Source organism: Callithrix jacchus, chromosome 19 (assembly GCF_049354715.1).
Source record: "Callithrix jacchus isolate 240 chromosome 19, calJac240_pri, whole genome shotgun sequence".
Classification (NCBI taxonomy): domain Eukaryota; kingdom Metazoa; phylum Chordata; class Mammalia; order Primates; family Cebidae; genus Callithrix; species Callithrix jacchus.
In genome coordinates, this window is record NC_133520.1 from 28,334,697 (window position 1) to 28,349,875 (window position 15,179).

Consider the following 15,179-nt stretch of genomic DNA (forward strand, 5'->3'; position numbering starts at 1 on the left):
CCTGCCCGTCGATCACCCACCAGGTGCCGCTGCTTCATCTTCCCTTTCCACTGGGCCCTCCTGGGGCCTGAAGCCAGCCCTAAGGGCCGGTCTCGGGATGAAGCCTTGGCTGGGGCTCATGTTGCACTCTGGGCACTGGGTAGAGGCCATTCATCTTGCACAGCGGGGAATCTGTTCTTGGAACTGTAGGGACTAGACCACCTTAGAGGTCAGAAACTCCAGCCCTCTGTTTGCAGGCCTTGGTCTTTCTTACTGTATAATGGGTCAAGTCTCCCCCATCTTCTCCCTTACCCTTGAGGATTTGAGGGAAGCCAGAACTCTCACCCTTTCTGGCCTTGGGTCCCACCATCTCCTGAGCCCTCCCGGGTTTCCCCAGAAGCAGAAGCCTGCCGGGGAGGGGTGGTCAGGCCTCCTTCACTGGACTCAGCTGTGGAATCCCGGACCACCCCCACTGGTCCAGGGTGGGTTATACCTACTTTCTGAGTCTGGAAGGAGAGGAAGCCTCATAATGGGAGAGCCCAAAGCAGCCCCACGTATCTGGAAGGTTTGGGCCGAGGCTGCCCTGGAGCACAGTTCCCAGGATGCCAGGATGCTCTCTTCTCCCATGCCCTGGGAAGTCTGGGGGACCCATTCCTGCAGCCCATGGAGCTGCTGCAGGGAACAGAGGAAAGGGGTGCCCTGGAGTGGTCCTGGGCTTCCTGCCTCCGCAGGCAGGTCCTCAGCTCGTCCTATCTGGAACCACAACCCTGAGGCTGGGGGATGGGGACAGAGTGCCTGGGTCGTGTCCTCTCATGAGGCTCCTCACCAACCCCACTGACCTGCTCTCCATCCTCAGAACAACAACTTCGACTGCCCCCTGCCTGAGGAAGAGACCAACCCCAAGGGCAGTGGCTGGTTGTACCATTCAGATGCCATCCGCACCTACCTGAACCTCATGGGCAAGAGCAAGAAAGATGCCACCCTGGAGGCCTGTGCGGGTGCCTTGCAGAATCTGACGGCCAGCAAGGGGCTGGTAAGTGGGGCTGCACCTTCTCTCCCACAGCATCCTCGTCCTCCAGCCACTGCTCCCTGCTTTTCCCCCCAACCTGAACCCCGGCTTTAGAGCTTCCTATGAGCAGAGTGCCTGGCATACGCTGAGCTCTGGGCTGGGCACTGGGGAAATGCCCCTGCCCTTCAGGAGCTGCTGGGGGGCACAGATTGTGTGGGCCCACTGAGGTCAGAGTCTGTCCATGACCACAGTCCTCTTGGCCACATGGTTCTTGGTCCCAGGGGCTCTGCCTGGGGTCAGGGAGAGAAGAGGAGAGGGTGTTTGTGGCAAAAGGAGTCTCCCATTTGTTGAATTGACAGAAGTGGAAAAAGAGGGTTTAGGGTCCAAGCAGGTCCCGAGAAGATGTGACAAAATGCGTGCGGATATTGGGTTGGGGGGCACAGTGGCATGGGGCAAAGCCAGAGGAAACCTATTTGCAATCAGGAAGAGTGGAGATGGGCCAGGTGGCACCCCATTCTTCAGCTTTACTTAGGGCAGGGGAACTGAGCAGCAGCAGCTCTAGAGTGAACCAAGGGCAGAAAACTTCCCCAGCTGTGAGGAAGGAGGCTGGGCAGCTCCGAGAACGCCAAGCCAACCTGGACCTGTTACACCCAGGGCAGCCATGTTGCTTAGAGGCCTGGACAAACTTCTGTTACACCCAAGGCAGCCGTGTTGCTTGGAGGCCTGGACGAATGGCCTACCTCTAGGGGACCCCAGTTCTATCTCCATGTGGGCCTAGACCCTCTCTTAGCCCTCTTGTCTCAGGCAAGCCCTCAACAAATATGTTGTATTCTAGAGAGGTAGGAAAGTTGGAAGAAGATAGCCAGATCTTTAACTGACGCCCACTCTTGGCCTTATAGTTTCATATGGGCAGGTAGTGCTGGGAGACGTAATGGGGGCAGCGCTGAGACTGGGGTAAGAGCAGCGTTGGATGCTTGGGTTAGTCTAAAAGCTGACTCTGGGTCACTATGAGTAGGGGAAATGGGGCATCCCTCTCTCCATCCATCTGGGAGAAGGGATCAGGGCGGGACAGGGGAGGTGCATGTCAGCCTGGATTTCTGTAGTTGCCCACATGTGAGCAGATCTTTGCGTCTGCTAGTGCTTCCAAGGTGAAAAAAAAAGGGTTCTGGGATGTCTGTCTTTGGGATTCCTTGCCTCTTTCTGCCTGCCGTGGTGCCTGGGAAGCCACAGGCCAGCCCCTCACCTGCTCCTCGTCTCTTAGATGTCCAGTGGCATGAGCCAGTTGATTGGGCTGAAGGAAAAGGGCCTGCCGCAAATTGCCCGCCTCCTGCAATCTGGCAACTCTGATGTGGTGCGGTCCGGAGCCTCCCTCCTGAGCAACATGTCCCGCCACCCTGTGCTGCACAGAGTGATGGGTAAGACCCTCCATCTCCTCCCCCTCCAGCCAGGACACGGTAGGCTCCCTACAACTCAAAGCCTCTTGGAAGGTCACCCTTTAAGCCACTCCCTGGGATGAGCATTCCAGGAAAGGAAGCTGGCCAAAGGCAGGTGTGGAGACAGGAGGGGGTGTCGGGGTCCGGCACGTCTGCCGGGGGACTACCGACCCGCGGGAGTCCCCAAGACCGCCAACGTAGATGTCTCGTTCAACCTGAGAGAGTGAGTGCGCGGAAAAGAAAGAATATAGAAAAGTAGAGTCTGGAGGGCTGCGTGAAGATTATGGCCAAAACGCAGCAGATTTATTTTTGTGGGTTACAGCTTTTATACCTTTTGTCTTGTTTACATTTACCTCATCTCAGCAGAAAGAAACAAAGGGGAAAACAGAAAGGAAACAAAAACTCCATAAAATAGATATCCTGCTCAGGAAGCAGTTTAAGGGGGCTAGTGGTAGCAGTTTACATTTCAATGATTTTTACATTCTAAAGATACAATGGCACCCTTAAGGTGGCTGGTTAAACCTGTTTTTCATCAGGAGCTAAAACAAAGGCTTGGCTCCAGGGAAAATATGGGCAGAGGTCTCTGCTCCTCTTAGACATTTCAATTGCAGCAAGTTTATTGCTTACACAGAGACTGAAGGGGGAAATGGAAGCAGACAGCACAATGTCCTCATAAACTGCAGGCCTTTGCTTTGCATTCTGTTGTTGCTTTTAGTGAATCAGCTCACGGCCCTGTCTCACTCGACAGCCCTCGAGGTGAGGAAATACAGTACAGGTCCAGCAGCCAAACTGAGGCAAGTCAACTAACTGTCTCGAGCCTTTGGCGCGAACACCACATCTCCCGTTTTTTTACTTTGCAAATGAAGTGTAAACAGCTTCAGTTGCATCTCTTGGAGGGTGGAGAACACAAGATGGAAGACACATGGCAGGCACAACATTAAGCATTACTATTATTAATATGTAGGGAGTAGTACATTTAAACAGACCACACAGGAATTTCATGTCCGAGCAGCAGTCAGTGGCAGCTGTCACCTTCACTAGGAAGACAAGCTAGATTTACAGCATTGTGGGGTAACGCTCAAAAGCCTCAGGAGGGATTGCCGGCTAGGCACATCCCTGGTGTTTGCTGGCCTTACTGCGGCTGTGCCTGTCTTAGGTTGTCCTCCCCTGAGGATCTTACCCGTCATTGACTAACCAGCCATCCCTTCAGGTCCAGCATCATAGTCAATATTATCTTTAGAGCCTAATGGCCTTGCAAGTGATATTAGATTATATGTCACTGAGGAGCACATGCACCCACATTTCTTCAGCTTGAGCCCGCCACCTCTGCTAGGACTGACATTCTGTGTGCCTCTTTTTTGTACAAACACCTCAAATGTTAGCTAACGCCTATTTTACTGTCTAACTTTAAATGATGCAGTTTAGCTTCTAACTTGTCATCAATAGACATTTGAGATCCCATAGCAATAGAAACATTTTTGGCTAAATGATTCACATATACAGTAGTATTAACAGATTTTGAAAGACTAACAGCAGCTGTAGCTGTAGAAGATATCACAGACACAATGGCTGTAATTGCCGACATAGAATCACAAGAAAAAATGGCTAGCATGGCTAAAAATAGAGTAACCGGATTAAGAGAATGTCCTTGCTGACGAACAATGTGTGATGCATCAGCCACTAGGTGTCGCATCTGGGTCCAGGTCGGGACTGGAACCTTTTGAGGAGGTGTCGGCTGGTGCCGCTGGCGATGGACACGGCGGGATGTCGTCTTCCGTAGGCGTAGACATCGGATTCTCAGGGGAAGGGAGTTTGGTGAAGTCATCTGAGGGCTCGGCTGATGAGGAGATGTCAGTCAAGTTAGAGGGATGGTCACTAGTCTCGGAGAAAATTGTCTTATTTGGGGCATGCTTGATGTGTCACTCAGGCACCTAGATACGTGAGGGGGCAGACCTAGGAAAAACACAAACGTGACCTCTGCCCCAAACTAATACAGGGTCAGGGCCATTCCATTGATTAGAAAATAAATCTCTCCATAACACCATAGGCGTGGCTGAGCCCTTTGGGTGCCAGAAACGATCAGCTGCTGAGTGACCTTCTGCATCAAGGGTTAAAAAATTTAGAACATAAAGAGCATGTCGAAGTACATCATGTGGAGACTTGTAAAAGGAAGGAGGTGAATTATTTAGTTTAAGTAATAAAGTTTTAAGGGTGGCATGAGCACGTTCAACAATTCCCTGTCCTTGAGGATTATAGGGAATTCCTGTTTTATGAATCACCTGAAATTGAGAACAAAAGGTTTGGAATGAAGAGCTGGTGTAAGCTGGAGCATTATCAGTCTTCAAAATTTTTGGTGCACCTAGGTTGGAGAACACTAGTAGACAATGAGCAGTCATTCTTCGAGGGTAGAAATTGAGGGCACAGCTGAAGCCCTTACCTGCGCACTCTCTGAAGCGCTGATTTCTGCTCCGGCTTCGATCTTTTCGTCCGGAGCTCCCCCATTTCTGGCTTCAGGTCCGACTCCGAGAGCGGAATCGGGCTCGTTTAGAGGATTGCAAGGTGGTAAATTACTGCCGCCCCCTCCACCATCAGGGTTAGATTTGCAAGAGAAAGAAGAGGAACTAGAAGCAAGAGAAACACCAGGGGAGCAGTGAGGCAGGCAGATAGCCTGGCGCAGGTGAGGCCAGACCGAGAGAAGCAATTCTGCCTGCGGAGAAAATTGATGAGCGGCGGCATATTCCTCAATCTTAGTTCCTATTTTACTCCACGTCGATTCATCTAACGATCCCTCCTCAGGGACCCACGGACACAATACATAAACAATCTCTAAAAACTTAGAAACATGTTTCTTTTTTACGTCAACACCTCTATTTCTTAACATTTGATGTAATAACTTCGTGAACATTAACTTATTTTTGGACTCAGACTGCCCCATTTTACTCCAGATGAATTTTGAGTCCAGAACTACAAGAACCGCGGCTTTACCTTGTCTCCTTTGATTTGGGGTGCGTCACTGTACCTCTCGTACTCAGGTCCCTGTTCCCAGGTGCCAGATTCACCTCTCGTACTCAGGTCCCTGTTCCAAGGCGCCAGTTGTCGGGGTCCGGCACGTCTGCCGGGGGACTACCGACCCGCGGGAGTCCCCAAGACCGCCAACGTAGATGTCTCGTTCAACCTGAGAGAGAGAGTGCGCGGAAAAGAAAGAATATAGAAAAGTAGAGTCTGGAGGGCTGCGTGAAGATTATGGCCAAAACGCAGCAGATTTATTTTTGTGGGTTACAGCTTTTATACCTTTTGTCTTGTTTACATTTACCTCATCTCAGCAGAAAGAAACAAAGGGGAAAACAGAAAGGAAACAAAAACTCCATAAAATAGATATCCTGCTCAGGAAGCAGTTTAAGGGGGCTAGTGGTAGCAGTTTACATTTCAATGATTTTACATTCTAAAGATACAATGGCACCCTTAAGGTGGCTGGTTAAACCTGTTTTTCATCAGGAGCTAAAACAAAGGCTTGGCTCCAGGGAAAATATGGGCAGAGGTCTCTGCTCCTCTTAGACATTTCAATTGCAGCAAGTTTATTGCTTACACAGAGACTGAAGGGGGAAATGGAAGCAGACAGCACAATGTCCTCATAAACTGCAGGCCTTTGCTTTGCATTCTGTTGTTGCTTTTAGTGAATCAGCTCACGGCCCTGTCTCACTCGACAGCCCTCGAGGTGAGGAAATACAGTACAGGTCCAGCAGCCAAACTGAGGCAAGTCAACTAACTGTCTCGAGCCTTTGGCGCGAACACCACAAGGGGGGCCTGTCACCTAAGGGCTGGGAGCAGATCTGCAAAGGTCCTAGCTATCTGGGTCTCTGAACCCTGAGTTGGAGCTGGCAGGAAGTCCTCAAGGCCACCTGGCTCAGAGCCTGGCAGAAGGCTATCCAAGAGTATGGCCCCAGAGGGAACCCCTCACTCATCCTGACCCTGTACCCCAACTCCTTCCTCTCCCAGGGAACCAGGTGTTCTCGGAGGTGACCAGGCTCCTCACCAGCCACACTGGCAACACCAGCAACTCCGAAGACATCTTGTCCTCAGCCTGCTACACTGTGAGGAACCTGATGGCCTCGCAGCCACAGCTGGCCAGGCAGTACTTCTCCAGCAGCATGCTCAACAACATCATCAACCTGTGCCGCAGCAGGTGGGTGGGGTCCCCCCATGGGCTGCGCCCCAGTAGGAGCCCTTCCTCACCCTGCACAGCAGGAGGCAGTCCCGCAGCTCTCCATGGAGCAGGGGAAGCACTCAGGGCAGGGTGAGCTGGGGACAGGGGAGGCTTGAATGGAGGAGAAGTTCCAGAAACCGAGAGTGCGTGGAGCAAAGAGTCCAGCATCCAGTCCTCCAGGCTGCACAGAGGGAAGAGGCAACACACTTCCCGCTGGGGGACTCAGGGGCCCAGGGTCCTCAGAGGGCCAGGAAGAGGCATGGGGCAGTAGGTCCAACTGCAGAGGGACTTCATCCTGCTCTGCAGGGCTCCCTCTTCCCAGGACAAGGGCTGGGGACTGGAGTGGAAGAGCACTACCACTTCATGGCCCCTGAGGAGAGTACTGGGGTGCTCTAGGTGGGCAGGGGCATGGGGTTGTACCCACTGCATAGGGTGACCAGCTCACCACACCCCAATGGGACTCCTCTCTTTTGCACACCTGAGGCCTCCTCTGAGACTTCCCCTGTGTCCAGGCCCCGGCCATGGGAGTGGGAGGGAAGAGGGTGTTCCTTCTCACGCTTCCTGGAATCTCATCTCACAACTGCGCTTCTCACCTGCCCAGCGTCTCACCCAAGGCTGCAGAAGCTGCCCGACTTCTCCTGTCTGACATGTGGTCCAGCAAGGAACTGCAGGGTGTCCTCAGACAGGTAAGAGCCCAGGACATCTTCCTCTTCTGAGTTCTTCCTGCGCATGAGCAGAGTGCCTGGCGTATGCTGGGCTCTGGGCTGGGCACTGGAGAGACACCCCTGCCCTTCGGGATAGTCTGAGAAACAAAGACACATCTATATGAAAATGAGTGTGATAAACATTCTCGTCGGGTCTCTAAGCTCTGGGATCTGTGAGGCATGCTGAGAACATGGAGGGCAGAGGAAACCAGGGAAATGTGGGAGAGGCCTGGGGTGGGATCCTTTAGGAGCAAATTGAAAAGCAGAGTGGACAAAAAGCGCACGAGCCATTTGAGAGCACCGTATGTGCTCTAGCTAGAAGAGTAGGTTGGGGCTAGATTACAAAACGCTTTTAATTTCAGACTGAAGAGCTTGGACTTGTACCTTTGGCCCCAGGGGCCATTCGAAGTTTTGAATAGAGGGTCTCATGATCAAAGCAGCACTAGAAAGACTATCCCACACCGTAAGCAAGGCAGGGTGGGCCAAGAAGCCTGCAGGCTGCTGTCCTTGTCTGTAATTGAAAGAGAACACTTGAGTGATCTGAAGTCCAACCAAACTACACAGAATGACTTCAGCCCTGACCAAAGCCCTCACAGAGTTATTATGTTTGGTTGCACGTTTAACGAGGCCGGTTTTAGCCCTGACACATGTACATAGTGGTAAGAGCAGAGGCTGCGTGAGCCTTGGATGCTCTGGGAGGGCGGTGGACAGTGTCTGACCCACAGCAAGTTCCACGCAGTTTTGTGTCATTTGGTTGCTGTTTCTCCCTTGCAGCAAGGATTCGATAGGAACATGCTGGGAACCTTAGCCGGGGCCAGCAGCCTCAGGAACTTCACCTCCCGATTCTAAGAAGAGGCTATCCGAGCAAGCTGGCTTGCAGGTGAGAATCGCCCCACCCCCAGGGCAAGGAATGCCTTCAGGATGACTGTGACAGCCTCAGCCAGCCTCAGAGACAGGGGCGAGGACTGTGCTCCCAGGACACAGAAGCCTCCTTTTGCCTGGCTCTGCCCAACACAAGCAAAGCCAGGACATTAGACACCCCTAACGTCCCACCCTCAGGACGTTAGGGGTGTCTAATGTCCTAGGAGTGTCGGAGGGGTCAGAGGGTCTGAGCAGGACTGCTAGGTACAGATGTGCAGGTTGTACACTGAACAACACAGGTGGTACCATTCACATGAGCTGCAGTGAGTTCTGCAATACAGATAACTGGAGTTCTAGAATGTCATTCTGGGTTTGGTCATCCACAGCTCACTTTTTTATCCTTTCATAATTCACTTTCCAGTCTCTGCACATGCCCAGTATGGACAAGCTTATTTCCAGCTGATGATTCTAGGGCCCAAAACCTCAGAACCAATCCTATGACAAAGGCTTGCAAAGCTTAGTGTTCACTGGAGGCACCTGGGTTGCTTGCTAATGTGCACACGCTTGGCCTCAACCCCAGCTATTCTGACTCAATAGCCCTGGAGTGGGATCCAGGAAAGTCTATTTTTAAACAAGCATCTAAAATGTTTCTGAAGCAGGTAAGCCGAGAATCACAAATAGATACTCCAGCCAGACATCATCAGTCCTAGAGAGGGGCCTCAGCCGCAGCCCAGCATAGCAGCATCTGCAAATAGCCTGGGGTGAAGACAGGCTCTCCTGAGCTGAAGGGGACCTCTGAGCCGCGGCACCCCCCACCCCAACCCCTGGTGGGAAGAGAGGACTGTAACTTTGATCTGCGTGAAGGTTAAATAAGACTTCAGATACCCTCTCCTGGTAAACAAGCTACAGCCGCTTGAAGGCAGAAGAGGAGAAAGGGATTCAATTCGGCAAATCCTTAATGAACACCACCTTCATGCGCAGGACAGCAGGGACAGGGGACAGTGGGGCAGGATGCCAGACAAAGCTGACAAGCTTCTGAATTCACATGGCAATCTATAAACGTGTCTAGGGCAGCCTTGAATCCAGGCTCAGGCCAGGGCACACTTGAAATCTGCCCCTTGCCCTGGCACCAGTTCCTGAAATGCATGGTGCCAGGGCAAGGGGCAGATGTCAGAAGAGGGTGGCAGTACAGGCTGGGAAACAGTGCTGTGGAAACATGTCACTGTAAACACTAACTGGAGGACTTCTCCTTTTCCAGGAAGATGTGACCCAGCTGAGATGGCCTCAGTCCTCTCTGGATGGGTTAGTCTGTCCATCCTGTGCAGTATTTGGAAAAGTTCACACACAGCTGAGAAGAAACCTGAAAACTGTGGATAACGGAAATATTTTTAGATTTTTTCTTCCTTGGGGGAAATGGCAGGCAATGGGGGTTAGGGAGGTCGGGAGGGGGCTTTCTTGAGTTAAAGGGGCTTATATGTAATATTTCTTCCTCTGAGAAATGGTATATATATGTGTATAATGTAAGTGTGTGCATGTGTGTGCACGTGTATGTGTGTGTGAGAGTCTTAAAGCATAATCGTAAACTGCAGAAAGCTAGGGAAGCTATTTTATTACAGCTCATAAGGTGGTGAAAAGGACTCTCCACTTTCTTAGTCATAGGCAAGGACAACATGTGCTTTTTGGTGAGCTGCTCATAGTTCCTGAAATGCATGGTGCCAGGGCAAGGGGCAACTCTGCAGTCAGGCCCTTGGAGGAGTCCTGCAGGCTTCCTGCCGGGGGTGCCTGCAGGAGGAACTGGGACTCCGGGGGTGCAGGAGGAACTGGGACTGGGCCAGCCTCCCCCCTTACAAGGCTGCTTTCCAAGAAAGGAAGTCTGGTGTATCTCATGGGAAAATCTGCTGTGTCTGATAATGCCAGCCCTCAGGCCATGCCACAAGGACTGAGGTTGGGCAGGTGTGAGGCTCCAGAGGACGGCAGGACACGAGGCTTGCTTAGGGGAGTAGGAGCTGAAAGGTGGTGCCTGCCATTTTCTTGGCTGTGTGCCCATCAGAGCAGGCTTCACCTGCAAAGGCCCTGCATTCAGAGGTCTTGTCATCCACTTGTTGCAGGACAAAGAAGGTTAAAAAATGATTTGTTTATTATTATTATTTTTTAACCAAGGCTATTTTATTGCAGTTCTTCCCCAAGAGCTGTTCTGAGAATGGCTGTTTGGTCTTCATATTTCCAGTGGCGTGGAGAGGGGAACAGGTGGGGTTGGGCATATACCAGGCTGGAATACCAGCTTCTAGGGGGATGGAGTTGGAGGGTAGAAATGAACCAGGAAGATGTTTCCACCAAGCCTGCTGTGAGTCAAGTGAGGGAGTGTTTGGGGTCCCAGGAGTCTTGTAGGTGGGGAGTTTGGGTAGACTAGGAAAGGAAAGTGCCATATCAGAGTACCAGCAAGCCCACAGCCCAGCCAGGGGCCGCCCCCGACTTCCCCTGAACCCCAGCTGTCCTGGTTCCACTCTGTGGAACCCCCAGGAGATGTGATAAACAGGCCCATTAGGGGCATCAGCCATATCAAGCACCCGGACTCTGTGCACTTCAAATGAGCAGTAGCAGGAGGGCTCCCGAGGGCCTTATGAGGAAACCCATGTGGACAGCCCTTGGTGTAGACTAAGACTGAGCAGAGCCCAGCGCTCCCAAGCCTTGCTCCTTCCAGCCTTCACCTCCGGGCTAGCATTGCTGGTGGCAGAGAGGAATTAACTTCCTGGTCTGTGCCCTTCTCTAGACAAATATAAGATGCTCCTCCTCCTCACTCCTTCTCAGCCTCCTCCCAAGTCTCCTCTTCTGCACCACCCCCAAGTCCAAACCCACCTGTTGCCCCAGCAATCAGAACTAGAAAACACCAATGTGGACTCAGAATGACAACTGAGGGTAAGAAGCCAGACATGTGAGGATGCTGTCCTCTGAGAGGTGTCCCTAGCCATCAGCCAGCTGTGCTGCAGTACTGAGGGTCTGTCACACCCTCCCTTGCTTCTGCTCACACCGGGAGGGCCATCCTGGCCCACCTCTCCCTCTCGGGGCCCCCTGTGGAAGGCTGGTCTCCCTGGACTGTCCTGGGCACAGGTTTCAGGGTGCCTCCTCAGCTGTCATCAGAACCCAGAGGAATCCATCTCCTAAAGGAGATTTGTGGCACACCAATCTGTGCCAGGCAGTGTTCTGGGCACTTAGACCATGTCAGGGAAGAAAACAGACCACATCCCTGTCCTCAAGCAGCTTATGTTTTCCTGGAGGAAAGAGGAGATATGAGTCCTTGGCTTTAGAGCTCCTCCAGGTGGGGGCTGTACAGTCGGTCAGGGCGGGAGGGAAATCCATGTGAAACTTACTAGCCAGGCGGGAGCCCCTTCCCCTTAGCACTGCCCTGGCCTCCTGCAGCCTCACATTCCTCCCACCCCCACAAGATGAAGAGCCCCGTGGGCCCAGCCCCTTCCCTGGGAACAAGGCAGCTTCCCGGGCCTCAGGGGCTCAGGTGGACAATTAGGGCAGGCTTGACTTTGGTGATCTCACCCGTTCCCTCTCAGGCCAGCTAAGGTCATCTGGGCCTCTGACCCAGGCCTGTCACTTTGGAAGGAGCAAAACTGAGAGGGGCTTTTCCTAGAGAAAGAGACCAAGGAATTTGCCAGGCTTCATCTTAACCAACATGTGTCTTGGGATTTTAAATCCACATTGGCCTCACACTACCGGGACCAATGCCCAAAATAAGAAGTTCCAATTTGGGGCCAAATGAAGAAGGGCACAGACTCTGCCCCCACCATGACCCTGGGACCTCCTGTGCTTAAGACAAATCCAGTCACTGGCTACCAGCCACCTCTGCAGTGGGGACTACACCAACAGCCCTGACTCCACACTTCCCCCAGGGACCCAAGAGGTGGTGACCTTGAAACCTGGCTGAGAAATGGATGGCTGGGAGGACCCAGACTGCGGCCAGGGGTGGGCAGGGTCTCAGGGCTGCTGTGAGGGACCTGGGAGCCTCCCTGTAGCCCACCCTTCCCTTGCTTCATGCTTGTAGAAGAACCTTGTGCTGGCCGGGCCCAGTTTCCTTGTGTGATACATGAATGTATTTGCTTTTTTGGAAATATAGATAATCAATAAATTGCTAGTGTTTCTTTGAACTTTTTCGAGGAATGGATTCTTTGCGGTGCTGTTGAGGGATGAAGGGGCTACTCATTTCCTTCCATGATCTCCTCTTATGGACCCTGTATCAGGCAAGAATTGAGAAGGCCACCCGAGGGCACAGGGGCAACACTATCCATGGACACCTGCACATCTGAGCGAGCACCGTAGCTCACATATGGTGAGCACATCTGAGCCTCACCTTAGCTCCATGATGCCAGGATTGTAAAGTGAGACTTAGGAAGGGAACAAATGCCCCCAGGGTCACAGAGCTTATACATGTCCCCACGCCTGAACCCATCCAGGTGGTGTATCTGTAGGAAAGAGAAATTCAAGGATGAAGATGAAGGAGTTGGTATTTATTTAGTTTTATTTATTTATTTGTTGAGACAGGGTTTTGCTCTGTTGCCCAGGCTGGAGCAGAGGGATGTGATCACAGCTCAAAGTGGGTTCAACCTCCCAGGCTCAAGGAATCCTCCCAGCTTAGGCTCCCACTATGGGTTTCACTGTGTTGCCCAGGCTGGTCTGTAACTGCTGGACTCAGGTGATCCTCCTGCCTTCGCCCCTCAAAGCACTGGGATTCCAGGCATGGGCCGCCATGCCCGGCTGGAGCTGATGTTTACTGAATGCCTTCTCTACCTGGGTTCTGTATTGGGTGCTGGAGAGTCACAGCAACAAAGGATGTGATGGGCCTCAGCCTCAAGAGTCTCGTAAGGGACAAGACAAACATAGGGAAACTGAGGCACATGTAGTAAATTCCAAGTGATAGTGTGGACATAACCACCATGGGCCATCAGTGCCAGTCACGGCCACCTGGGTAGAGAAGGCCAGGATGTTTGGGGAAGGCTGAATGTGAGCTTTTCCCAATCTGAAAGGGTGGTGACTGGCAAGGCCTCTCTACTACAGCCCATGGCCCTGACCTCCTGGACCATCCCACAGAGAGGCCAGGGAGAAGGAACTGTTCCTTCTGTGGCCTGTCTGTGGCCCAGACTGTTAAATACACAAGACCTGGGACATCCAAAAAATGTTCTGAAATCTGAAAAATATGTACTGGCTCCAAAATGTGAGATCAAGGTACAAATTTACAATGAACAAATGTTTAGATTGCTAAGCTTTCAGGAAATATATAGCGTGCACGCAGAAATATGTACAACTGAAAACGCATGCAGCTCAGTGAAGCTTCACAAATGAATAGCATCCAGACTGAGAAATAGAGCATCACAGCACCCCAAAACCCTGCTCAGAGTCCTTCAGATCACTATCCTCCTCCCCCAGGGTAACCACTGCCCTGACTTCAAACACCACAGATTAACATTGCCTATTTTTGAACTTTATTTAAAGGGAGTCAATAGTAAGTCCTTTTTTGTGTCTGCCTATTTTATCTCAACAATATGCTTGTAAGATTCATTCATTTCTCTTGCAAGTTCGGATCACTGCTGTATAGTAATCCATGCATAACTGCTACCATGCAAAATGCAGTATGACATCACCACCATTGTGACATCTGTTATTTACAAACAACTGGAAACAAAGCATGGATTAGTTATCTCACTTCCTAAAAATTCCCACATGTGATATAATTACTGGGAAATTACAACTAACAGGAAAGAACTAACATCCCACATCACCCTATGTGGGATAAGGGTGCATTTAAGGTGCAGGAGTGCCAAAAAGCTACAGATGTATCAATTCCACTGTCCCTGGCCAAGGGGGAGCCAGGCCCTCTGGTCCCTTCAGAGGACTGTCCAAAGAGAGAGAGAACGTTCAGGAACAGATGGGCAAGACCAAACTGGGAGGCACCGGGAGCAGCTGGCGGCCTAGACTGTGTCAAGGAAAAGGTCTCGGGGTCCTGGAGGCTGAGTCTCCCAGACCCCATGTCCAGGCTGCTGCCAGGTCTCTCTGCCCTGAGCTTCAAAGCCATTTCCTCCTATTGCCCTTGGAAGTATTCTGGCCCAGAAGCTGATTATCTGTACGAAAGATAAAGCATTCAATGCGCATCACTTTTTGGAACGCAGTGTGTTCTGTTGTCCAGCACAGTTGGAGAAAAGAGTGAACAGAAGTCGTTAATAATACCATGGTCTTTTTACTTGAGGGGAGCCACACATTAACCCCTTTCACTTTCAAAGCCTTAGGGTGTTGGTTTGTTGTTTTGATCTTTACTTCCTTCTAGGGGAGACAGGCAGCGCCCAGAGTATTACATTTCAATTTATAGATGAGGAAACTTAGACCCAAAGAGAGAAAGTGACTTACTCAGAGTCACGTAGCAAGTTTGTGGCAGAACCAAGCCTGAGACTCAGGCCTCCTGTGTCTCAGCCCAAGTCTGCTCTGGTCAATTCACGTGAGCCTGCCCAGCCGTCAAAGTGTTAGAGCATGTTCAGAGAGGCCTGACACAAAGGCGATACTGTGCATAACCAAATCTTTAGTGAGTCAGAAGCTCACGGCACCTCGAGGCATCGTAATATTACACATCGTATGAGCTGTGGTTGCTGCGCAGACATGCCAATAAATGCTGAATTCTGATAGATGGAAAATCAGATACCAGAAACTACAGTGTGAATCATCTCATCTGGGGCTGGTGGTTTGGTTGATTAGAATATGGGGGTAATGAGGCCAGGGCCACAGAGCAAAAAACACCTCAAGGACTCCAACTGGTATCCTCCACCCTCACCCATCATCCTGCAGACCTCAGCAGAGTGTGAATGGCACCAAGTGACATGCCAGTCTCTCTGGGAAGCATGTCAAAGATGACAAACCCCACTGATGGTGGATCAGCAGAGGCATCCCACATACAGAAAGGATCTCAGGCTTCCGGCATTCCTAAACCCTCTCCCTGG

General features: G+C 51.5%; 2 protein-coding genes across 3 annotated transcripts in view; one reads left to right on the forward strand and one right to left on the reverse strand.

Moving 5' to 3' along the window:
• Positions 1-12,344, forward strand: part of PKP1 (plakophilin 1) — a 50,039-nt gene extending 37,695 nt beyond the window's left edge. For both annotated transcript variants that reach the window (XM_035280656.3, XM_078356792.1), the window contains exons 9-14: positions 836-1,012; positions 2,250-2,403; positions 6,418-6,604; positions 7,227-7,311; positions 8,104-8,209; positions 9,449-12,344. In XM_035280656.3, the coding sequence (XP_035136547.1) occupies positions 836-1,012; positions 2,250-2,403; positions 6,418-6,604; positions 7,227-7,311; positions 8,104-8,178 (678 nt within the window). In that variant the 3' untranslated portion in view covers positions 8,179-8,209; positions 9,449-12,344. The remainder of the gene's footprint in view (positions 1-835; positions 1,013-2,249; positions 2,404-6,417; positions 6,605-7,226; positions 7,312-8,103; positions 8,210-9,448) is intronic.
• On the reverse strand, positions 3,559-5,598 carry LOC144580385 (uncharacterized). The gene is made up of 2 exons (XM_078356793.1): positions 4,859-5,598; positions 3,559-4,258 (listed from the first exon to the last, which is right to left on the reverse strand). The coding sequence occupies exons 1-2, from the start codon at positions 5,354-5,356 to the stop codon at positions 3,800-3,802; spliced, it is 957 nt and encodes a 318-aa protein (XP_078212919.1). The 5' UTR covers positions 5,357-5,598; the 3' UTR covers positions 3,559-3,799.
• Positions 12,345-15,179: the final 2,835 nt, after the last annotated feature.